This window comes from Alosa alosa, chromosome 5, assembly GCF_017589495.1.
Source record: "Alosa alosa isolate M-15738 ecotype Scorff River chromosome 5, AALO_Geno_1.1, whole genome shotgun sequence".
Classification (NCBI taxonomy): domain Eukaryota; kingdom Metazoa; phylum Chordata; class Actinopteri; order Clupeiformes; family Clupeidae; genus Alosa; species Alosa alosa.
In genome coordinates, this window is record NC_063193.1 from 15,611,112 (window position 1) to 15,637,337 (window position 26,226).

General features: G+C 45.1%; 1 protein-coding gene across 4 annotated transcripts in view; it reads left to right on the forward strand.

Annotated features, from left to right (window-relative positions):
• Nucleotides 1-26,226, forward strand: part of zdhhc8b (zinc finger DHHC-type palmitoyltransferase 8b) — a 53,294-nt gene that overhangs the window by 5,751 nt on the left and 21,317 nt on the right. Inside the window, exon 1 of one of the 4 annotated variants that reach the window (XM_048244027.1) lies at nucleotides 25,283-25,672. The exons of the other annotated variants lie outside the window; for them this stretch is intronic. Coding sequence (XP_048099984.1) covers nucleotides 25,617-25,672 — 56 coding nt within the window. The 5' untranslated portion in view covers nucleotides 25,283-25,616. Of the gene's footprint in view, nucleotides 1-25,282; nucleotides 25,673-26,226 lie in introns of those variants that run through there. 4 annotated transcript variants of the gene reach the window in all.

The window sequence follows — 26,226 nt, forward strand, 5'->3', positions numbered from 1 at the left end:
TCCCTCAATTTGGCCGCCCTGCACCGCCGCCGCCGCTGCTGCTGCTATGGTGGTGCAGAGGAGCATTCTGGAAACGCCTCCCAAAAAAAAGAAAAAGAAAAACATGTGGAACTGATTTAGCATCTCCAGCTGCTCCCTCCAAGGGTGTCTCCACCCTGCTCTCTCTCTCTCTCTCTCTCTCTCTCTCTCTCTCTCGCTGTCTCTCTCCTTCTGTCTGTCTCTGTCTCTCGCTCTCCCTCTTTCCCTCTTTTTGGCAGAGGGAGACCAGGAATAAGTTGAAACAGAAATCTGTCTCTCACACCTCATACCCACACTTAGCCTGGCTGAACAAAGAAGAGGCCTTTTGATAGAGTGGAAGAGTTAGCTGGTTAATTATCGTGGGATTTTCTCAGTGTCGTGTCATGCTTGCCCCCCCCCCCCCCCCCCACACACACACACACACACACACACACACACACACACACACACACACACACACACACACACACACACACACAAAAAAAAAAAAAATAGTCCCAGTAGTCGGAGACATCAAACAGAAATGTCCACCATTCATCTCCAAAGGGCAGCTCAGCCTAAATGTGAGTGGTCAGGGTGGCTTTGAAGACTGAGCACCAAATGCTTAGCAGGCTTTTTGTTGGCTTTTTACCGCTGTCTCTGTACTGGCGTGGAGGAGCTCTTATCATGTCCACCGCATTCCCATATATTTAGAAAGCCTTCAGCGTGGCCTATATTCGCTAGGGGGAACCAGTCATAAACCAGTAGCCCAGAGATAGAGATGTCATTGGCCTCTCGCCTCAGTCAGGACAAAAATAAACCATTGATTACTACTCTAACAAAATGGGACAAACTAAATGACTCTGTGTGGATCATTATGGCTACTAGTATCTACACAAACACAGGCAATTAGTTGTCATTAATGATTGCCTATTTACTAGAGAGCTTTCAGTCATTATGAGTGAATGTTTTGGGAGTATGCTGTCATCTTTTCCTCTGTGAAGCCTACACTGTTTTCCTAGCAGAAAAGGTCAGCTGTGTTTCTGATTGAGAATGCTTCTGAATAATGGAAATGAAGCTTGTTTTTCTAGGTTGTTGTTGATGGCTGATGACCACACATGTAGTGTCTGTGGACTGTGGAGCACAAAGGCTTCAGGGGACTCTAAGAAAAAGCAACTTAGCTCTGAAGTTGAATAGGCTTGAGTGAAGCCATCAGGTGTGTGTGTGTGTGTGTGTGTGTGTGTGTGTGTGTGTGTGTGTGTGTGTGTGTGTGTAGGGTGTAGACAAGGTTGTGCAGCTGCACGGAACCTCTATTGATGTTTCAGGCCTGCCCAGAGCTAAACTTATTTTCAGTACACTGTGGTTAATGCTTACTCTACTTACTTAATACCTACATTACCAAAACTGTGACCTGAACCTATTTACAGTACACTGTGGTTAATGTTTACACTTCTTACTTAATGCCTGCATTGTACTAAACGTATTTTCAGTACCTGTACATTCTAGTTAATGTTTACTCTACCTACTTAATATACATTGTGATACTCACAATTCTTTATTATACTAAGTACTTCATGCTCAATGCATTACAGCAAACTATGTGAACGTGTGGTTTCAATTCTAATGTCATAGCTCCTATTGTTTCTGGTGTACTTACAGTCCCCCTTCTACTATTGTCTTGTCAGCTGTTCAATGATGATCAAAAGATGTCTTTACACAAACACATCCCCACGAGCAAGAATCACTCAGATCTCAAGGAACATAATATTTCCTTGCCTGTTTGCCCTTGACTCATTTCAGTCCTTTTTTACCATTATTATTTTGTTATTGTGCAGAATATGTAATGTGTATGAATATATGTCAGCTGTGCTATATGTTCTATGATTGCATTTCTCTGAGCTTCTCTCTTCTTGTCCTTGAGAGGTGTCTTTGACAGTCAACTCATGCCGTGAGTAATGCTGCCGTGTGTGTCTGTGTCTAATCGGTATTCAACACCTCGCGTAGTGCCTGGCCTTAGAACTGAGGCACACACACAGCTGAGAGTGAGAGCGAGTGTTACAGAAGACAAGTCGGATGGCTCTGTTAGCCGTGAAGAAGTCCTGCCACCGCTGCCGCCGCCACCACCGCTCGTAATCCGCAGCTCCCTGGACAGGCAAATTGATGAGAAATTGCAAATGCAAATGGACCAATTTGACTGTGAAAATTCATCGAAAGGAAAACTGACTGAGAAATCATTGCGCTGTCAGACCCAGCCATATTGAGTGTAATTGCGTAAATTGTGCTGTGTTCTCTAAACTAAGTTATGCTAATGTATTTCAGTGCAGATTTGTATTTGTCACGTTTGCCTTACCTTCGAACGTGAGTCAGACTTCATGCAAGGGTGCGCATAATATAGAGCACAGATATGGTAACTATGGCAACACGCTGACGGACACATCCCCCCATCAAACATTCCTGCACTGTGTTTATTTACACTCCAGCGGGATGTTTTTCTTGGCTTTGAGAGAATAACCTCTGATGCAGCCCCAAGAATTAGATCATATGCTGTCAAAATACTGTGAGGTAATTGTTGTTATACAGGGGAAATCCATAGTATGGCCAGGAAGTTTTCAAAGCTGTGCAGACTGGAAGAGGCTTGTATTGGAATGAAGGAACAGGTTTTGTCATGAAGGAGTTGTATGCTTCTCGTTGATGGGCCATCCACCTTCTCACTTATCGTTATCACATTCATCTCCTTTGTCGTGTCTCTACTGAGTTGAGATAGTGGTGTTAGGCTCTTGATGCTGTGTTTACCTTGATCATTTTAGGTAGTGTCTATACAGGCCTTAAAGGAGAATTCCGGTGATTTTTCACATAGATCTCTGTTTCTCGAGGTCACCGAGTACTGTCGGTACAAAGAAAAACGAAAATAATCAAATCTACCTAGCTCAAGTTGCTGCAACCAACAACTAGAGTGGCCAGGCAGCTACAGTGCTACACTCTGGGGCATGAGCCCCCATGTGATGTTATGTTATGTTAGGTGGTTGTGTGCAGTCATCGATCATCATGGGACCCAACCCCCAGAAATGTCCTCAGTTATCTCTTCCCTGTGGAGAGATAGGGTCAGGGCTGCACTGGAGGAAGTGGTGACTCCTGTCTTATCTCTCTAGAGTTTCTTTGTTTGGCTTCTTCTTGTTCTTGTGACGCAACCATCTGACCTTTTTAGGCAAATTGTTTTGCTCAGCCGGCAGATGACCAACCAGAAATCAGTCATTTAGAAAAGTTTGGGTATATATATTTTGCATATTTACACTTTCCAATGAGAGAGCTCCTCTCATATTTGAGAGTATTTTTAGCATGAGGCTAGTTTTGCTCTGTTGATTAACCCAAGTATACTATACAGCTTTGTTATTGTTTTGTTGAAGCACTGCATAATATATTTTTGAAAGTGTAGGATGGAAATGAATCATGTGTGGTTATACTGAGCTGCTCTTAAATTGTCACCAGCCAAAGTGGCTTGGTGTTTTGGGGATGAAGTGTAGGATGCCATGTGGTGTTGTAGTCGGTGATAAATGCAGAGAGAGAGAGAGAGAGAGAGAGAGAATCTGGTCAGGGTTGCTGGATAGCATAACCAAAGAGACTTCTTAGGCACACTTAGTTTGAACAAAACACTGATTACTGTACAGCTATTGTACATGGCTGAAGGACTCTAATCCAGCTGGTGCCTGTATGAGTCTGCCATTTTGTCAACACGTTTAGCTCCATAGACACATTTACCAACCCTCCTCAGCACTTACTGCTGCTGCCAAATCCACATGATTGTGCTAAATTGGTTGAAATGCATTTTTGAAGCTTCCTTCTGATTTTGTTTCAATAGTCCAGATTTACCCATGTTGCCATGGCAAACGGCCTATCCAGGAGCAGGAGGGAGGGCAGATGGAAAAGCCCAAACAGCGCAAATCACTGTCTCATTCACGAGGCCGGGGAGAGGGAGGAGAGGCTAGAGGCGCTTTCATGTGATCATTTTCTTGAGTTCAGCTTGACCGTGTGTGTGTGTGTGTCTGCGCGTGTGTGTGTGTGTGTGTCTGCGTGTGTGTGTGTGTGTGTGTGTGTGTGTCTGCGTGCATGTGCACACACTGCACACACGCAGTCTGTAGCCTGGTGTCTGCCATGTCACAAAGGCCTCGCATTCTCTAATTGCATCTGTCAGCCGTTGCCCTCTGAAAGTAGTGGTCTGCAATAAAGGAGCCTATTTTGTGAGCGATGATCTACTATGTAGAATTAACACTGAGATGCAATTAGTGACATGGGTTGAAAAAGATTTTTATGAGAGTGTGTGAAATGAAAATGTGCCCATTAAATTCTATGTGTGGTAATATGTGGCAGTCATTTTACACTATACCCTTCAACAGTTATTTGGTTTTCAGCTGTGTGCTTATGTGTATTCAGTCTATACAACTATACAAAGTTTTCTGTGCAAACACAAGCTATTGTAGGCTCCAGCTTTCAAGTGGCTTTCTGTATTTGTTCAGTACACAGGCAACTTCATATTATCAGCCATTCTGCCTGATATATAGCGCTTGCACTATCAAACATGATTGCCTCTTATTTGCTTTGCCAGGAAGTGTTTTCTAGAATGCCGTTACAAAAATGATTTACCTTAAACACACTGTCTTATGTTTTGTGTTATGTTGTGTATGTTAGGTGTTCCATATGTAATGGTTGTACACAATGCACAGTGTTTGCAGTGTGCTACATTTTCCTGACGTCCCCCTCCTCTCCCTCACTGGTGTGGGTACCTCACACATACTCAATACAACTGCTCTGTTGTGGGCAGAGGTGCACATTGGGATGCAGGGCTTGTTTAATTGAGCAGCTCTGTGGGGCTGGCCCCTTGAGTTCAACAGAGAGTTTGAGAGGCTTTTCTCATCAATCAGGACACCTTTCAAGGTGGTAGCAGGGATTCAACCAGGGGCCAGTGTGGAGTGGAAGCCTGGCTGAGATCCATGGCAACATTTATTTCTGTTAACTGTTTACTGTGTTAACAGTGTTTACTGTGTCTGGCCTATATATTATCTAATGTTCCAGTATGTCTGGTCAGTTAAAATAAACAGTTTCTCCTAATGCTTCTTGAATTTAGACAGGGTGAACGGCCAGCTTGAATTTGCTCTGCAGATCCGTCTGGCAATGCCTCAATTCACTGCGATCTCCAAAATCACAGAAGACCCAGCAGGAACCGATCACAATCGCTTATCCGGCATGGGATGAGCTTGTTCTTACTTAGACAGGGGAATATGGTTAGGAGTGCTGTTGAACACAACCGATGGCTGGTATCAGTATTTAACAACACCAACTTGTATCTTCCTTAGAATCGAGTGAACAACTGTATTTAAAGCCTTTGATTACAAAAAAGATGTGTTTGCTGTACGGTTGGTAAGAGTTTAATGTGCCAAACAAAGCATTCCCAGACCCCTTCTCAATCTTGACTGATTTTCTTACTTCCATTGATAGCAATGGTACGTGAGAGAGCAATCCCAGCTAATTTGATTTACATACAAAATCTGACAGTAACCATAATATTCATAGGCCTATATGGTGATTACAGCTTCTCAGAGAATTGCTATCCACCAAAGGGAGCAACTTGATCTACAAATAAACAGAAGGATAAGCCTTTTAGCAATTTGGAATTGTTTTTGTTTGGAGATTTGCTTTGATCCTACTATTCCTACCACATTTTTTTTTATCACAAAACTACGTTGTGGCTTAGCCTAGCATTATGCAAAACCGCAAACTTTTTAATATATTTCATTCTTCAAAAAGATGCAATTTGCAGATATCCCACAATTTCATCCTCTTTTTTGAAAATATAAAAGGAGGCATGCTGAGTTTAAATACAATGCAGCATCCAAGAAGCTCAAGGGAGTCTTACTGCCCCATCTATACTCTACGCTTCTGCCACCACAGCGTGGCATGTGATTATGGGCCCCATATGTAAGAGAAAGCCCAGAGTGTTTTTGCTCTCTCTCCTCTGTGGAACATGCAGAGAGCTACTCTTAGAAATGCTTTTCCAACACGGTCATTTGCATCCACACTTGCATCCACCACGCCCCTACACGATCTCTCGAAAGGGCCAGGCATTTGCATATCTCAATCTGTCTTTTAAAGAATGAGAGAAAGAGAGAGAGGCTGTTGAGGATTTGATTGTGGTCTGTCTGTTACGCAGCTTTTGGGATGACAGTTCGACTTTAAGATGGGATTCATTTCCTAAGTGCGGCAGCCCTAAAGCTTTTCAAATGGGTTTCTGGGGCCTTATCCTTCTGTCCCTCCTCCCTCCTCAATCTCTCCTCTCCTCCTTTAATGAACTCATTTAGCATTGTGCTTATCTGGAGCCTGCTCAGTCTGTCCCCCTGCTTCGTTTCATCAATCACACTAAGACTCCCCCAACCACAAATTAAGAAGGTGGTGGCAGAATGCATGGATTTACAGGCCTCTCCTACTTTGCAACAATGGCCGCCTTCCTCTTTGCATTCAGAGCAGAGTCACTTATGTAATCTCCACCCAGTCCTGACAGAAATATCGCTCGAGTGTGCAATGGTTTATCAGAGTGCTGCTACAGTCACCCTGCGTTTTAGCACAGTAACCACAACTAAATGGTGCTACTTGCTGTGCTACATAAAAGAGCATGGTTGGCTGAACTGTGAGCTGTAGAGAATTATTCCCCCAAACAGTGTTGTCACATAAACCTCAGCTGCTCGGTGAGTGGACAGGGGGTCAATCTGATGCCACACCTGCTCTCTGGCTCGTCTTAAAGGTAAACACATGAAAGAAAATGGGTATGGTTGCACTGCGGGAACTCTGTGTGTGTGTGTGTGTGTAGTGTGTGTGTTTTCAGGGTCAGGCAGGTGGATGTCTCGAGGAATGGCCCCCCTGCCGGTTGAGATGGAATTGCGGGGGTACGGGGGGGGGTGGGGGGTTGGGTGGTGTTGGTTAGCTGCCCCTTGGGGGGTCCGTGGAATCTCCAGGCTGAGGAGAGGCAGCAGCTGGGAGCTCCAAATGTGGGCAGACCCCTGACCTTGCCTTCTGGTGTGCACCCATAGGATTAAAAGCCCCCTCTGGACCACCGTGGACCCCACTGGCAGAGCGCAGTCCACACCACTGAAATGCCCCATTGGGCACTGTGCCACCCTTTGGTTGGCTACAAGAGGACGCATTCTCACCTTCTGTGGGCACGGATTGGTCTTAATGCCCTGGTACATGCCGCAAGGTGGATTGGTGAAGAGTGTTGTTGAGGCTGTGCTTTAGAACAATGGCTATTTCACTGGCTGAAGACGACTGAGTTGTGTTGCTTTTTTGAGAAAATTATTAACAAAAGGCGTTTTACAGTATTTTACAGGAAATGACCTTCGACAGTAGGGAGAGGAACGGGTAGATAAATTTATTTCATCCTCGAGGGCGTGTTTTGTTGGAGTTTGCTAACAATTTGAAAGTAATAGAAGGGAAGAAAGGGAACCATAATGGCTGTTTTATATCAACAAGGGCATGCTAGGGGCTTGAGGGAGATTTCTCCATTAGCTTATGATGCTTTTGTTGAAGGTTGGGCTGACATTAACAGCAATATTCAGGCAGCCACTCATGCAGTGCTTCTCTCCCTCTCGCTCTGTCTCTGTCTGTCTCCCTCTCTCGCTCATGTGACCGTTTCAACATTATTTAACAGGCCTGTAATGCGTGTTAGCTGGAGAGATAATGTTGTCTGTATAAGGGCAAACTGTGTGGGGAAATGGCTCCTAAATAAGAGAGCAATCAAGTGTCAGGTCATCGTTGCCTCTGAGGTACCCTAGTGTAAGAGAGAAAGAGAGAGTGAGAGATAGATGCAGAAGGAGGGAGAGAGAGGTGGAAGAGAGTGAGAGAGAGAGAGAGAGAGAAAGCGGATGGGAAAAATGGAGCATCTCCACAGAGTGTGTGGGAGTGGCAGACATGTCCCTTGTGTCTCCCCTTGACGACGACGATGATGAGGTGGACGGTGGCGGGCGACGACACTCTTCTTGCTGCTAAGTGACACATTTTCACAGGCTGCTATTATGAGCTGCCTTGCGGTGGGCATAATGAGGTAGTCATTATGAATGAGGCTACAGCTCACCAGGCACATGGGGCTAAATTAAAACACCAGCCAATTTGATTGAAGTCGTTGAAAGGGAATGCCGTTGACTGCTACAGTCTGATCCTGAAAGTCAGACTAGTCTTCGCCCTCTCTTCACGATATTACCCCCAACATACTAAAGAGGGAACAGAAAGGACATGCCATGGTGTGCAGCAGTGGTCAACGTCAGTGGTTTGCCTCTGTTTCATGCCCTCTGCTGTAGCCTTGTTGTCTTTGAGTGGGCAGCTGATCTTTAGTGTCCTCTTCTAGCCATAGAGGACATGCAAACGACTCATACACGTTCATAAACACTGTCTGTGAGTGTCATGCCTTTCTTCAGGGTGACCGTGGCAACGGTAAGTGCAGTGGGCGCTGGTCCGTTACATTCCCTCTGTGCTGCTGCTGAAGGATTCATTCTCCCCTGACAGGCAGACGGCGTCTGGCGCACGCTCAAGAACATCCGTCTCTCTTCTAGCACTTAGGTTTTAGCATTCCCTGTTTGAATGGCAGCCGCTGTAGAGCAGAATCCATACATACTTATTTTCACGAGAAATTCATTCACTTGTATGACAACACAAAAATCACGTTGCTGCTGTTTTAAGAGGCATCGGAGAACCCCAACCATTTTTGGACCACCGGACCACCAGGCCTGGAGGCAGGTGTGTGTTGGCACAAGGCGCCTGCTGTTTTAAAACACGCCGCCTGCTCTCTCTGCTCAGCGGCCTTACCGATAAACACACACACGCAGCGGCTCAATGGTCCTCAGTGTAACCTCCGCACTGTGCTTTGTGTCGGACATATGAGCTCAACCAGGGCCCCTTGACAAGCACAGCCATTCAAACGCCTCGGTGACTCATTCACCCTCTCGCCACTTGGACCGTACACAGGACCCCAAGTGGTGACTGAGTGGACCAGAGTGCCATGGCTATTTTTATGCCCTGCCTGCGTAACTGGATCAAGGCTCTCTGTCATTTAAAAATATACCTAGAGCCTCGAGCCTGCAGCTGTCAATCAGTAGGGCTGGACCACCTTCTGTTTCCAGCGATACTCCCTCTCAACTCTGGGCCTCTTTTAGCCTGGCTGTGGTGTAGCATGTTGCTAACAATGCTAAGTTTCAAGGGGTAGCATTTTGCTAACAATGTCAAGTTTCAAGGGTCCATTTAGTGAACTTACTGATAGAAATATCACTTATTATTATCAGCTTTAAGTATAATCAATTACCAGATGACTTAAATGTAATTTTTTCATGTGATGACTGCTTGCAGTCACAATTGTGTTATTTAACCTGCCCATGGGATGTCCTACTTCCCTCTTTTTTAGCACATGAAGTGAAGCTGTAAGAACATGGACGGATTATGAACTTTCAGAACATTTTTTATTTGTTTGATGTGATTTCCTGTATTCTGGTGCATATTGGGGATGGCCAATACTAAATTCAATCAGATTCATAGCCTACATCCTGATGTGTTGATATTGAGGCAATGATTCCATGCAAAGGCTTGGGCTTCAGGGCCCCCTGACCCCTTGGGCCCCTGGGCCTAGGCCCGTGCAGTAATCCATCCCTGTGTAAGAATGAGGAAGATGATAGCATTAATAAGTAAAAATGCTGTGAGTGCAGTGCCTCTGATAGGTAGGTTCTGGGAAGACTCCTCAGACCTGCAGACATCAGCTTGCTTTTTTGTTGCTGAGCTCCTATCACACACACACGCACAGACTGAGCTTGCGAGAGCAGCTTACTGTGTTGGCAGGGGACCAAGCCTTATCTCCTCACCACATCGAAAAGGACGTTTTATCGTCTGCTTCTGTGTACAAACTTTAGTGCCAGACCAAAAGCTCCCAACACCAAATTCCGTCTGTAGCACGAGTCTTCCATCCAAGCTTACAGGCAGTTCTTTGATATTTGAGCACGAGGCGAGAAAATAATTGTTTTCAGGCAAATCCTTGTTTATGCATGCCTGTTATCTTGTTTTGGAGAATTGTTTGTTGGATGACTTCAAAAACATTCTGTTAGGCGCTGATAGTCTGCTTTAACTCGTGAGAGCTACCAGTTTAGGTATTGGCTAAGCATCAGAAAGTTACACAAACAACACTGCTGACTTTCTTTGCATATTTCAGGGTTTTGCTTGGGGGTGATGGTAGATACAAGGTTGTTTTAAAAAAAGAATTCTGGCGATTTTTCACTTAGATCTCTTTCGCAGGGTCACCCAAGTAGCCTACTGTCGGTAAGGGGGGGGGGGGAATGAAAACAATCAGTTTTACCTAGCTTGAGTTGCTGCAACCAACAGCTAAAGCTACCAGGCAGCTAGTGCTACACTCTGTGTAACACTGTAGATGCATCCAGTGTTCCTCTGGTGTTTGTTACTCAAGCTTCCATGCTTGCTTGAATCTATCTGGGCTTAGAGCATGTGATTCAAGCCCATCAGTGGCCATCAGTAACATTTAATAGTTGGGCAGATGGCATTGGCACATGCGATCTGATGGACCTGCTGTCAGTTCACACCTGCTGAGAGTGACTTATGGTCTGCTTTTACCTCCGATGAGTGCGGAGGACTAGCAGAACTGACTCAGCATGTTAGAGGACCGGTGTCCAGCCTTGTGGGTACCCACTTAAAGTGACCGTCCTAGGGTGGTGGAGATGGGGGTATGGGAGGGACTAGTGTCCACACGGGCGAGCTGTGATGCAGCATGGCATGAGCAGGTGCGTTTCAGCCACGTGCGTCATGCTGCCTTTTGTCGTCACACTGACACGAGTTGGCTCCTCTCTCATCATCGCGTGAGTAAAGACCTGGCATGGTGTCTCTCTCTCTTCCTTTCCCTTCCCTCTCCCTCTCTCCCTCTCTCCCTCTCTCCTTAACGCCCGAGAGAGAGAGCCTTTGTCATCAAGTCACGGCGGATGTCACCCCTGTGCCAGGGCTTAATGAGCCGTGGGCTATCCAGCAGCTGGCATCGGTCGCTTCGTATATCTCTGTGAAGCTTAGCTTAGCTGACTCACAACGAATGTGACTCTCCAGTGGCTAAAAGCACATCTCTTTCTCGGCTGTTGCTAATGTTAGTTATTAGCATTCCAAAGACATAATCTAAGATCATATGATTTGCGATAAGTCACTGTAGAGAAAACAAGACTTGGCACCAAGCTGAACTTGTAACTTGGCAAATGTTGCACTTTACGCAAAAAATGGTAATCTCTGAACTCAACTGAAAAAAAGGTATTTCCAGCAGATTTCCAGCAAAGGGCAGAAAAAATATGTGGCGCAGCAGTGAGTGTGACTGGTACAGACACAAGTGTTCACTTTTTCACTTCCGAATCCCAGGCTGAATTTCTAATTATGTGTCCTATGGCATGTCCTGAGGGGATTGAGGCTGTATGCTGACAGTCTTGTCTCCTTCATCAGTCACAGGAGTCAAGAAGGATGCTTACTTTCCCATGCTCTCTAGGGTGCAAAAGTAGTTGCATTAATGGCATAAGGAACTCTCTTTTTAGAAGCAGAGCTGTCTGTAGAAGTAAGGCTTCGGCACAGTTTCTTCTAGAACCCTCTGTGACCGTATCAGTGAAACTTTTGAATGGATGTGACATGTCTGTCTTCTGTCTTACGTCTCATGAAGAGAGAGGACTGTTGGATTTGGGATTGTTATGGCTAATACATCCTTGGAATTTAGAGAATTACCAGAAAATCACATTCAACAGGAACACAAATAACAGCCAGTTGTTAGTAAATTTGGTTATGATCAAAGGCGGCCATGATATAATGTGAAGATACAACCATTTACGTTTACATTTATTTAACCAACACTTGTTCCCCTGGTAAGAAACCTATAACATAAGTTGAAAGCCCTAGAATTAAACAAAAATATATTGACCTTAGATAACAGATCATAGATGCATGTAGCTATATATTAGCAAAACCTATGTTCAGTTCAGGGAACTGCTCATTTCTATGCACATGTTTTAGATTTAGCCTGAGGCTCTAGTATTGTGTGTGTGTGTGTGTGTATTTGTGTGTGTGTGTGTGCTTGTCCGTGTGTGAGCATAGTGTTTGTGTCAGCACTTCAGATAAGAGTTTGTACTTCTCAGCAGGGACATTGTAGTTCATCACACATGCACAGCCCACAGGCATGTAAGAACAAACCCACAGCTGCCTTTGTGCCTTGCTGTCGCGCGCATGCAGGGAAATAGCAGGTGAGTCCTCTTTGCCTAAAGGCCTTGTGTTACTGGCCCAAACGTTTTCCAATCGCCTGACCAGTCGTGTAGGAGTAGCCAAGGGTCAGGCCAGAGGTCATCGTGTGTCGCTTACGGGCAATGAAAGCAGAACAGAGCACAGTGGGTAGACGAGGGCTTTGAAACGGTGAGGTCAGCAGAACCGTGTGTTGGCACAGAGAAGGGCTTGTCCTTTGACCAAAATGAATGCATAGCCTGTTGAACCGTCCATTTCTGCCTCTGTGGAGTTGCAGAGTCTCCGCAGCTGGAATGTACAAGACGCTGGGCTGCGTAGATAACGGCTAGTCAAATAAGGACACAGTAAGACGCTTGCTCACCATGAGTCTCGCTGTGTGTCTTTTTTCTCTTAGCGTCGTATACTTATTATCTTTCTTTCTTGTCCTCTAGCCCTCTTACTCTCCCTCTGTGTCTCTCCCTCCACCTCCCGTCTACCTCACTGTCTCTCTCTGTTGAATTCAAACACTGACATAGCCGGCAGAAAATGGCTGTGTTGAATAATAATGGTGCGAAGAGGGAGGACATTGGGGTCTCTAATTAAAAAGATTGAAAAGCCTCCTTCACCCTTTGTGCTTTACACCTTCTGTCATCCTCCCACGTCTGATGATGGATTGATTGAATTAATGTGCAGGTTTTTAATCTGTCTCTGACGGTTTGTCAGAGATGGCTGTCAGAGCGCTGTCTTTTACGCGCGTCCTTTAGCTGACTCTGCGTTCGGTTTGTACATCGCACTATGTTTGTAAGAGGGCCTTTACTTTCTTGTCACAGTGACATTGTGGAGGCCATAATGCCACCAACTTTTGGGGGTTGCAGGCTTGGCTGATTCAGCTACTAAGGCTTAGGCTTTCGGAGGTAGTGATGGATTTGTGTCTGTATTTGTGTCTTAGTGCTTTCCGAAGGCTTTGGTGACAGGCCAACACCATGGGCTGTCACCACCGCAGCATGCCACCACTTTAGCAAAGTCCCCAATGGCTTTTCAGCATGGACCATTTTGTCCCAAAATAGGGCATGGCGTAATTGCAAAAAATCATTAGGGCATTTGAATTTTAATTGCATATTTGCCTGGAAGTGGTTAACCGGTGTTTAGTGCTTTTAATAGATTACAAGAGAAGTTAGAATGAAATGGAAGATGACATGTAAATGGTTGCCATAAATAGTGTGGTTGCCTGGTGACAGACCGGTCGTTGAATTCCAGCGCAAACAGATGACCGAGTGGCCCAAGCCGAGCGTGTATTGGCTGTGCCTGTCCGCTGTTTGAGTGACATGATTGGCTAATGCATCTCTCCATAACCCATCTAACCAATTAGCATCTAATTACCGGCTTATGGATGTTACTGTATTACTTGGTAAACGTGGTCATCATGAAACATGTAGCTCACATGCTGTTGATAGCACAACCAGATAATTGCACGTCTGTTGAACTTTCCTTTTTGTGTGCAGATATTTTTTATTCCTCATGGGCTTTGTGCCAAAGCAGCCAAACACATCCTTGGTAATGGGCTGAATATTTCTTCTCTTCATCTGGCTCGTCTCAATTTCCCGCCGTTTGAAGTGAACACTTGCCTGGGATGGCGCAGCACAGTAAGGGAGACGAGTCTGAAAAAGACCACTGACTGGAGGGATAAATTAGACTGAGGAATGTGATTTCTTCTTTTTCTGTCTTTTTTTCCTCCCCCTTTTTTTTTTTTTAGTCACTGTTGTTTGATGGAATCCTCCACAGGATGGGCGGCACAGGAGGAGGAATCTGATTGATGCGTGTTGTTGCCGTTTGTTAAATGGCCCTGTCTAAAATACTAAAATAGAACAGTCTCCCTCGGAATGAGCAGAGACACACAGAGACACAGGCCGCGCAGATGGTTCAGTTAAAAGCCTTTGCACCCTTGGCTTTAGCCGAGGCTAGCGCTAAATATTTAACTGTCTTCTTTTCATAGACCCTGGTAAAGGGTCTGTGTGCCCAGTACGTAACAGTGCCCGTGATATTTTAAGACCTGTAAGGCTCTCTCTCTTCAGGTGGACGTCACACGTGTCATGGGCCTGCTTCAGGGGATCATTGATGTGGTTTCAAGATTTTGGGTTTTTGTGGCTGCATCTCAGAACAAAGGCTTTGGGCTAATAATATACACTCTGTGATGATTGCGTAACATATCACTAAAATATATTAATAGGGTTTTGGTAATGAGCACCCTTTTGTGTGTTTTTAAATAGCGTGAAGGGTCTACTGTGTCCATACCCCTGTCAACTGTGCTAGTGTATTTGTGTTTTTGTGGGAGAGATGTCCCATGGGAATATGTGACTCACAAAAATTAAATTTAAACCCATGTGTAGTGCAGACTAGAGCACTGCTCTGCCACACTTAGTGCAAATAATAGAAGCACCCCAGGATGGCTCTTTGCTTTTAGATGTTGTAGTAGACCATTTTCATTTTAGACTGAAGTTGGATAAACACAATGCCTGTTTTATGTACAAAAGAGCCAGCTGTTGTTCATTTTATATCTGAGACTTCTGATATTTACTGCCTTAATAGTCAGTCACAATATTTCTGATCATTATCCACTATGCTCATTAGTCAACAAAACACAGAACAGCTTAACACAACAGCCTAAGAAGAGCATTACAACAAGGTCCAGTTGCATTATCTTTTCTTACACCATACTCTATGTGCTTTGTAACCTGAACACGACCATTACTCTGTCTCTGAAATGTGGAGTCAGACGGAGTTTCCACATCATTCTCTGTGGTCCACTCCATCTTTCACCTGCTCTGTGGTGTTCAGCTGACATGCCGGAGACTCCCTCTCCGAGTCGACACCGAGCTTCTCTGAGCCTCTTATTGGTTAACGCCTCTGGCTCAGTAAGAAGCATCAGAGGGGACTTTCTCTGGAGGGTTGCTGAGGTGGTGCAGTGAGCCTGGCTTACTGACTGTAGGGAGGAGTGTCAGTGTGCAGCTCTGCCTCTGAGCACATTACAGACAGAATCAATGGTATAAAATATGCTCTGTAGCCTTAGGCATTGTAACAATTCTAATGCCTTGAATATATGTGCCCTTGTTTCGCAATGCACTGTAGCTTTGAGATTTATAACAATAACGGGCTTGAACACCATGAGCTTGTGCACGGAAACATTCTAAGTCCACTTTAGCGTATATGGCCTATCACATCTCTGCCATGAACAGACTCAGACACTGTGCTGTGGAAGAACCTAGAACTTTATATGCTGAGCCCTGCTATGTATTAGCCATTTTTAAATATAAATGAAGTCTGCCTCGCCCACTCAACTTAAAACAAGGATTCAGTTTATAGACCTGTTGCAAGGTAGCATTGTGGTGAATATAGCTGCAGGAGTGGGGGCTGGAATTGGTGGGTGGAGTTTATTTTCTTCCCGGCGGCCAAAAAAAGCTGCCCCATGCCATCTAAAGCCAGTGTTAGTTGTCACGCCACTGCTTGCCCATCAATCAGTGCCCCTGTTGTCTTAATGGCCGTGTTCATGGCTTCACAGATAGATCCCCCCTCTCTCAGAGGGAGCTCACAGCGGCTTCCTTGTCTAGGGGCTCGGTGAAAATGCTGGTGGGTGTGTTTTGAAAGGGAGCCACGGACGGTAGCCGGGACCTCCCACCCACACGGGCAGAAAGAGCCTCTCTGCTTCCTACCTGCCGGCCTGCTTGCTTGCCTGCCGGTGGCACGTCATATTTTCCACCGTGGGCTCGGGCCAGAAGGGCCGCCGCGCTCAACAGGGCTCCTTTCATTACAGTCAGGGCGAGCGGGCAGGCACAGGGAGAGAGTGAGCCCGAGAGAGAGAGAGAAGGCGGCTGATCCTCACCAGTTAACGCTGTACAGTGGAGGCATGAACGAGAGGGCTGCAACAAACCATGAACTATTTTGCCTGGGCTCTTTTTGTTTGTCACCATATAGTCTTGAAATCAGATAGATTCTCAGAATCGTCTCAAGATTGATGTTGGGGTTGGAATATTGAATAGGACACCAGTGGCTCGTCTTGACAAGACGCTGCACATTTCTGTGTATTCTCTCCTCTCTGAAACACAATAAGACTTTAGGGGCTTCGTAATGAGCTTACAGCCCATGTAAAACACCTATTAAGGTCCTCTTGGGGTTTAGCTTCTCAAACTGCACATCCTCCATCCTACTCACTCACTCTGTCTCTCTCTCTCCCTCCCTCTCTCTCTCCCCCCTCTCTCATTCTCTCGCTCTCTCATCTCCGGCCTGGAAACTCTGGTGGGCTGCAGAAAGCTATATGAGGCCCCAGACTACAAATTGCCCTCATGCATATTTAACGCTGACGTGAGCCGCCTGCTTGTCTGATGATTAATGGCCTTGAGGAGAGCAAGAGGCTCTCGCTCCGGGGCGAGGACGGACAGGACTTAACAACGCCTCTCATCTCTGCCCCGGGAAGACCAAGGTCTAGAATCACAGGGCTTCATCACACACTCAAACGAAGTCCAATGTTGGCAGGGCCGCCACGTGAGATGTAATTCACTAATTGTACCTGCTGGTCTGTGTTTGTGCTGATCCAAGGACAGATAGTGAGGATTTGGATGCTCATTGTTTATTATTATTTATATATAATTTTTTGCGGAAACTCATTTCTATTTCAAAGAGCTTTAATTACAAAGTTCCCTCCCCTGGCTCTTCGGTGGGTACTCAGCAAGTGAAGTGGCCTGCAGCCATAACTGGTTGACCACAAAATGCCTTGCCTGTGGGGCTGGCTGCTGAGAGATCCACGTCCTTGGCGCCCTGCCATCACGTTGAACTGATAAATCTCAGCTCGAAGTAACCGTGTTAGGCCAGTATTGATGATGGTATGATCGAAGTTCATCAAGGGTGTATGTTAGCGTTTATTGAAGTTCACATAGTGTTCGAGGCATCACAGTGTTTAGCAGTCATGCAGCATGCTAACGTTGGCTGTGTATGTACTTAAGATAAAGTGACTTATCTGTGCAGAGTTTACTCTAATTACCTAATCCCACTGAATCTAGCTGCTTGGCTGGGTAAGCAGGGGCTTCGCCTGGTTCACATGACAGCTTTTCCCTCTCTGCTACCGTCTGATGTGATAGTGGGCAAGTGGAGCTGCTCTACAGTCTTACGTTATGTGTCAGTTTCTTAGAGAGATGCTTGGTCTTTCTGTCAGTCCCAATTGGGTCTTGGGTCTATTTACTGTCTAGGCTTACCTTCACAGGTTTATGTGCTGCTCATGCATAGTGCATTGTGAAGATTGAAGCATAATGATTATAGGGCTATTGCACTGTATAAGGAAAGTGAGGCTTTTCAACATATTTTTAAATGTGAATGTAAAATGAATGCAAATTATTATAAAATAGGGCTATTGCAGTGCATAAGGAAACTAAGGCTGTTTAGAGTATTTTAAAATGTGAAAATATGAAATGAAGGCAAATTATTATAAAATGTGTTAAAAGTGTTTTGATGCATTTATTTAGTTTGAAAGCATTGCTACGATTGCTGGAATAAAATGTGAATGCGACTTGCTCTGTGTACCATTTTCATTAAGATGCTCTTTATGAGGGTTTATGTGTAGCAGAGTAAACCGCACGATGTCCTTGATATCAGGTCTTGTTCGGATGTGGCAGGTGACTCATATGCCTGTGTCTGTGCTGGAGGGTTAGTCACGTACAGTTCTTTGGTGCATTGAAAACAGAACGAGGGAAAAAAAACTGGCATCAGTTGTGCCTATACAGTCACTGGCATGGACTGAACCACTTCTGTTCTCTGCACCCATTTGTTTTCGTCTCTTGCACAGAGTGGCTGTTCGCTCTAGATGTGCCAGAATGGAGAACATCCTATGGAACATTCCACCAGTTAAGCTTCTGTTAGTAACAACAGTACAGTACTTTGGAAGAGATTCTTGTTATAGACTAAAGTAATTGGTCTTGTGCATGTAAAGAGGCATTGAGTTTCTCCACTGGAGCGGATTAACAGAGGCGGTACAATGGAATATCTTTCCTTTACAAACCATGTTTTGCTGTTAATTTAGCCATTTTATGACTTGCCTGCTGTGTCAATTTTCGCTGGATATTCTGCTGGGATCTTCACTAGTCCTAGGCCTCCAAAAAACACACTGATGCTTGCATATTACTCTCTTCTATACTTCACCTTAAGATGAGGTGGTATCTTGTTTAGTTGGTGTCTGCTGTGATCCTCCTAGGCCCTGCAGTCATACTGCAGGTTTTCTAAAGTACAATGCAGTACAATGCATTTTTTTGTTCATGTCCAAGATTCTGCATTCTTGTGCAAAACTGCAGTTGAGGTGACTTTTTTGTGGGGGCAATAGCTTTGGCTTGAGATTGGAGAGTGAAAAATCTCATCATCCACTTTAGCATTACCAGTGGCGTGCTACTTAAGTTTAGCTTAGCTTAGCTTAGCTCTCATGTTTTTTTCTGTAAAGTGTGTGTGGGCAAAGGAGCTGTTGCTCTACAGCACAAATGTAAATATCCATACAGGCCGATAACTGATGTTTTTCATTGTTAAGACTTCAACGTTTTGCCGATTTTTTTGCCTGTGTAACTGTCAGGCGGATGGCCAATGGTGCTTTGTCTTGACATGTGCAGTCCAACATTAGCCGGGAAATTCTACAGACTAAACAGTGTGAATTGTGCTCTGGGTCCGCAGCCTGCTTGAAATTCTTTTGTTCAGTGTCGTCTGTGGTGAATTGATGAATTGCTCCTGTCTCTGTGGTTTGCACAGCATGTCTAAATCCACATCTTTGCTACCACCTGTCTGACGGTCCTAGGCCATAGTCTCGTCTGCCTTGTATGGGAAGTGGCACCACGTTCGCTCATGTCTTTATCTCCTCCAGATAGAAGACAGCTTCACTCATGCCACAGTCATGTTGTATTTTCAGTGCAATCTTTCTTTATTCTCTCTCTCTCTCTCTCTCCCTCTCTCTCTTCACTCACTCTTTCTCATTCTTTGTCTTTGTCCTGCTCACTCCATTTCCCATCTCTCATCTCTGTGGGAACAGTTATTTCCAGACATTTGTATCAGTGAGTCAGCACTGAGAGGTTGAGCACAAAGTGTCCAGTGTTGTTGCAGCCAACTCTAGGGGGTCTAATGGTCAAACTGCACCATCTTTCTGGTTCGCACTTGAACATCAGAACAGCTTTTATAACATCTTTCTTTTTTTCTCTCTCTCCGTTCATCTGTCTAAACAAGATTGTGTACATTGTTTTTCATTCAGCTTGTACTATCTTGCCACTTTCTCTGGGGACTTCCATCACTGACTGCTCTGTTTTTCATCAGCCGTGAGGTACTCACTTGGGCCAGGGAGACTCAGAGGAAGGGAGGTGTGAATGGATGAATGCGATAGGATGTGTTTTGATAGCTGTGACAAATGAAAACCAGGAATGTTGTGAATGTTTTGTGTGTGCATGTGTGTGCGTATGTGTACTCTTGTGTTCGTGTGCGAGTGTATGTTTGTTTGTATTTTGTGTCTGCAATTTGTATGTATCTCTTTGAACATGGATTTGTATGTTTATGCATGTGTACGTATATCTGAGTGTGTAAACCTGCCTTCCGCTTATCCCAGAGTTTATGTCTCTGTTGTGAGGTCCAGCCATAGCGTAGCTCAAAAGGGATGCAGAGTATTGTTTTCCACTTATGCTTCTGGGTTGGACCATTAGTGGACAGATGTAACCTATTCCCAGATCAGCATGAAATTATGTATCTCCAAAGGTCAGCTTCTGCTCATGTCCGGCAGATCCAGAGGGTCAGGCCCTTTCCCATCAAGTATATAACCAAATCAGATACTCACAGTAGGATTGATTAGCTACTTATTAGTTAATTAGCCTTTTATTATTTTCATGCAAGCGTACAAAGGTACTTGAATGTTGCAGAGGTACTTTTTTTTTTTTTAAGCTGCTTTCCATTCCCAGTGCAGAGTGGATGTGTTGAAACGAAGACAAATTGGATTGTGGCCTGGGGAAAATCTGTAATGAGGGGTTTTTTTAGCTCTCATTGGCGCTGGGCCCAAACTTCCTTCTTCTGTCTGCCCTTAAAAATTAGGCCAGGGATCAACATTTCATTTCTCCTGTTTAGAGGTGGGATGCAACCTTGGATTCCTAGATGCCTGCCAGTCAAAGGAGGCTGGGAGCAGAATGGTGTGGTGGTGGAGGTGGAGTGGTGTGAGGGGCTTGTCGGTGACGTCTTGAAGGCATCAATTCCAATCAACAAGCCCAGAGGGAGTGAAAACATATGAAAACCCAAAGTAAACACTGCTACCCCCCCACCCCCACCCCTTGCCTTTCTCTGTGCATACTCTCATGCCAAGCCATCTCGTCTCTCTCCTGCAAGCAGCCAGCCAGCCTGAGATATTTCCCTGTACAAGAATGAGAGGAAACGTCCCCCGGCCTAACTTTTTTTCCCTTCTTTTTTTAATGACTGCCCTGTGAAATTCTTTCCAAAGCGCCTGTCTCACAAAGAGACTTCCATGATTTCAATGGAAGCGGGATGATAAGCTAGGCCGATAAGCCTCCCACCGCCATGTCAAGAAGTCTTCCTGCTAATTGCACACATGCCCTCCACTGAACCCCCCCGGGAGAATAACACAATCTGCAACAGCAAGCCTCTGACGGCAACACTTAATTTGTTCTGGTGTTCACTTATAAGACACTTCCTCCCCCTCTCTCACCCACTCAGTGCTATAGCACTCTCAGGCTAGCGTACAGTGGTGGATGCACCCCACATAACTCATGACACTGCAACATCGGCGCATTGTCTCTCTTTGAAATCGTGAGCGTGTAGGCAAGGTTTGAGATTTCGGTCGTGGATTGGAGGGGATTTGAGCGCTTTAAATAGCAGCACCTGTTCACTGGGATTAACAGGAAGCGGAGTGGGGAGGAGGGGGTTATTTTTGGTCATGGGGAGGTGTGTGTGCTCTCTCTCTCTCCCTCTCTCCCTCCCTCTCTCTCTCTCTCTCTCTCTCCTAGGCCCCTGTGATGTATTTTCTGTCTGCCTCTGAAACGGAGCCCTCATTAGGACGCCAGGGCAGGAGGCCCCCAGTGCACACAGAGGAGTGGTCCTGTTTCCAGGCCCCAGTGCACACAGAGGAGTGGTCCTGTTTCCAGGCCCCTTGCACTCTGTCTTTCTTTCTTTTCCTTTCTTTTGAAAGGGTTAAGGAAGCCGAGGAGAGCTGCTGAGGGCCTCTGCACTCCACCTCCCCGAAGTCCCCTGTGACGGAATGAGAGGGTCTCTTTTTAGGTTGGAAATAGAACTGACCCTTGTTTGACTTTTAAAATAGCTAAACAAAGGCAACATGCAAGGGGTTGGGGGGGGGGGGGGGTTACTGTGCATGTTTGCCTTTCAGTTCTTTGACCCTCATTTTCAAACATATTTAGCCTCGATTTGCTTGTATCTACTTCATCACTGGCACAGTTGTAACTGACTCTTGTGTAGGTCAGTGAGCTATATATATAGCCAGCCACCTTTCCCCTACACTCAAAGATCATTCACACTAAATAGTCTTAAATGGCACCTGTGTTTAACCGTGAGAGTTTGTATTCCCTGCTCAGCAACACCATTTAGTGTTACACGTGAAAATAAAAACTCAATTTGCAATTCATCAGTGACAGACTATCACGGGAAATTCCTGCTACTGCTGTGAGGAGAAACTGAATTAGTGCCTCGCTGGCTGAACTGGAGTGATGATTTGTGATTTAATTTAAGACACAGAGCAGATTGTTCTGGGGCTATAACCTGGACAGGGATGGTTTTCATTTACCATAAATGGCACACTTTGAAACCTTGACAATAAGCGCTTTCAGACATACGTGTAAGACCGGAGGTTCTGCTGATGTTAAACGGTGGGGCCGTATATCTGAACGACATAACCGGTCATATGGAAGTCCGAATTTAGCCGGTTGTTCTACTACTCCCCACCTAGTATTTCCTCCGGACATTATGTAAATGTGCTGTGTCTGAACGAGGCGTAGAACATGCGGTTAAAATTCACACCTAGTGAGAGGGTGTGTTGGTGACGTTTCTTTCGTGCGTCCATGTGGTTAGATCTGACTTAAATGCCAGTGTTATGATGGAGTGGCATAGTGCTGTCCAGAAAATCTCCGACAGGGAAAGATGCAGACATCACAGAGCTACTGTCCATGAGGGCATACAACATTTTGATAGAACACATGAAGGGAACGGCACGTTGTAGCCTACAACTGCATGGCAAGGCCAAACGAATTCAAAAGACTGAATCATAAGCAGTAGGCGCTGAAAAGGCATGTAGCAGCGACGTCGTTGACGACAATAACAGGAGTATTTAATAAATTGTTAGCCAACACTTCTGTTGATTGATAGCCTTCTCATGACCTCAGAGCTGAGCTCGCTGATATTTGTTGAGCATAAATATGGCTAGAGAAAATGAAAACGAAGAAAACGCAACTTTGTTCCAAGCTCCTTACGTAAATGCAATAGACACATGGGGAGAGGATGCTTTTGGAAAAAATAAACCATCAACTTCACTGTTATGTTAGTATTTTGTTTGTTGCTTAAAAACGTATGATGGCCTTGAAGTCTTGAATTTGCCTACTGAATTGGCTGGTAGCCTACCATAAAGTTTGTGCATGCTCTCTCTCCAACGCAAACCAGATTTGGGGTTCTATAAGTAATTCTGGTACATAACGTTGAAAACAGATAAATGTGTTTATTCGAAGAACACATACAAATACTGTAGGTCAATTTCAAGTGCGCACTTACGTGACTAGCCTACTTCAAGTATTAGCCTATGTACAATAGATTTCTCTTCTTTAGCCTACATAATGCATAGGCTACACTTTGTAAACAAAAAGCAGCTGTGACAGGCAGCGGCCGCATATATTCTGCGTCATATCTCGCATTTTGTGAACTCTACAAGCCCCCACCCCCGACTCGACAACCACACAGAGATTCTGTAATGTGCGTGTATGTCGTTCACACATACATCCGTATAAGGTCAGTATAAGGTCCGCAGGTTAGCATCATATCTGAATCATCAGAAGGATAGGACCTCCGTTTGACAAACCTCCGCATATACTCCGGAGGTTATATCTGAAAGCGCTTACTGAGACATGTGCAAAAGCAACCAATTGTCAAATTTAGTGTTGTAATTTGCTTAGCATGCAATATACTGTCTCCGTGTCAGATTTCTTTCAAGACAATTACATTGAAACTAAGTGCTTTTTCTGTTTAAATATGCTGAAAGTTCAATCACTCTGTGACTGTTTGATTACAACATTTACATCAACACACCAGGCTCAAACAGAAATGTCTTGCTGTTGCTTTCTCATGTTGGCCCGACAACTTGATCATGGAATTCCAAGCTCTCAGTGGGGCCATCCCATCAGGCCTTGCATATCTGAGTCCAAGTGGGCAAACAGGGCAAACAGGTGTGGCATTGCAGTAGCTCGTCCAGAGATGTCCAGAATAATCCCTTTTAATAAGGAGGAAGGCCGTCAGGCTTTCCGGTCCACCCCTGGACCGGAGCCTGCACTACTACCATTTTGCTTTTAGGTTCCTCGATGCAATGTATCCCTATTATGTTTCAGTAGGCAGTCTTGCTGGCTTTATTAAAGTGCCTTCTCAAAGATCCGCTCCACATTAGCAACGTTTAACTGAGTTACCTCACCCCACCACTCACACAAGGAAGGATTTGGGATTTGTCCCAGTATGAAATGTGAATGGGTACTGGCCCAGACCGGCACTGACCTCAAATGACTACCGTTCCATACTAGCCCTTACCTCCATTACTGATAGCTCCATATCAACCTTAGCATTCTACGACTACTCCACATTCTATGACTATTAACCTTAACATTCTATGACTACTGTCCTAAAATAGCCCACACCCTCCAGTGACTATAGCTCCATACTAGCACTGACCTGAAAGAGGTCACATACGTCGTGGCAGCTGCCCCATTGGGATAGGCACTTTCCTCAGTGACTGGACTTCCCAGAATAATGAACTGATTATGTTGTGTGCTGAAGGCGACGATGACCCCAAGGCCAGCACCAGAGCCAGAGGGCAAGAGAGGCAAAGAGACTCATTAAGACCACTTACAGATAAATGGTTTCAACACGGTGGACTGAGGACTTTGTTGTTGTAATATGTGGGTAAAGTGTGTTTGGTTATCATTGTGTTGAGATTTCGGTGGACTTGTATGATTTCCAGCTCAGTTGGCCATGTAATCTGATCTTTCCACTATAATATACATGCGATTGATATAAAATACGCTTAGCATTGGAGCCTGTTAAATCCTATGCCATTAAATCAAAGCACAGTTTACAGCCTTTCAAGGTCAGGTTGAGTTACCAGGTACTGGCTGGCTTGTAAATGTTTAGTGAGATGTTGAAACAGTCAGGAATGTCTATATCGTTGTTTGTATTCATGTATTACTAAAAGAATAATCTTTTAGAATGTTCTTCTTAGTTAATTATAATTTGAATACAGTACAGTTGTAAACACAATTAATAAATCTGTGACAAATTATTTGTGATTTTTAAATATTTATAGCAAATGCACTAGATCAGTATTTCACATAAAGAAATGTTTTAAGTGGGTGAAAAGACAAGCCATGAGACAGCCAGCCAACACTTATTATACAACTTGGCACTGTCAGGAGCTTGACCCCACCCCCCCTTTAGCTCTAACACACACATACACACACACTCTCACTGACACACACTATTCCCTGAGTACATTGCTGGGATCGCGCCCACTGCAGCTAGGCTTAATTGCTAAAAGGAGCCATTGTTGTGTCTTGTTGCAGCTCAGCCTTTGAAAGGCCCCCATTGTTCTCCAGGGGGGCTCTTCCCTCCACTGCGTGTAGAATTGGAGAGAATAGCACGACAAACCACATTGAAGCGTGATGAAGTGTCCGGTGTCATGCTGCATCAGCATATATATTCTTGTTTTTCAGGGGCGAGGGTGATGGAACTCTCATAAAAAATGGCAGCAAGAATAAACACCGGCCTGTCACATTTGATTTCGGCCCCCAGAGCGCGTGCAATCAGGCCATCAGCTGGTCTCATGAGCGGAGCCGCAAGAGACGAGGAAGATGATATCGCCAAGCTGCCACCCCCAATATTCCCTGATGCTCAGCATCCATCCCACAATGCAAGCCTGTGTGTGACCCTAATCCTGAAGCTGATTTCAGTCGATTTCTGCTGAGGAGAAAGCCTACTCAGAATAGAGCCTTACATCCACGCACACAAAAGGCTCTACATGGCTGAATGGTGCTGGGAGGACTGTGGTTCTATCTGCTGTCGCTTTGGCTTGTGAATATTAACGGATGGAGATTATGCAAATGGAATTTTCCACTGCTTCACTGTTATTCATGTCCACCTGGTCAGTGTCATTACAGCTGTTATTTTATGTATGAGTGGGCTCAGCATCCCCAAGGGCTATAGCAACAATCTGTAATCATTTTCTACGGGGCTGCCAGCTTGCAGATGGCATGAGCCTTTCTGTAAATCTCACTTTCTATAATGTGTATCCACAGTTAGAAACTGTTTTAACCTGAAAGGGCAACGTATCACTCCTAGAATTCCATTGCTACAAACAAGAGGTAATTTAACCGCTAACCTAATTGAGCTGGTAACAATAACAGCTAGCAAGCAAGAAGTAAAGGGCACACTGGGATAATAGAGTTAAATTATTGTGATGGCAGACATACAATGTTGGTTGCGCACACAGTGCTCTCAGAAGTTCTTTCTCCGGCAATTGTGTGGCCTCGTTTAGTTACAATGAACTGTCCCGACTGGGCTCTGGCTTGAGTTCATACACAATAGGCAACTTGACCCCATTATCTCCAAATAAGTACTTAGGTGTGGTAATAACCCTGGCGGAGCCCCACCTGGGCCCCTGTGTGAGGCTGCCGCACCACGGCGTGCCGTGCCCGG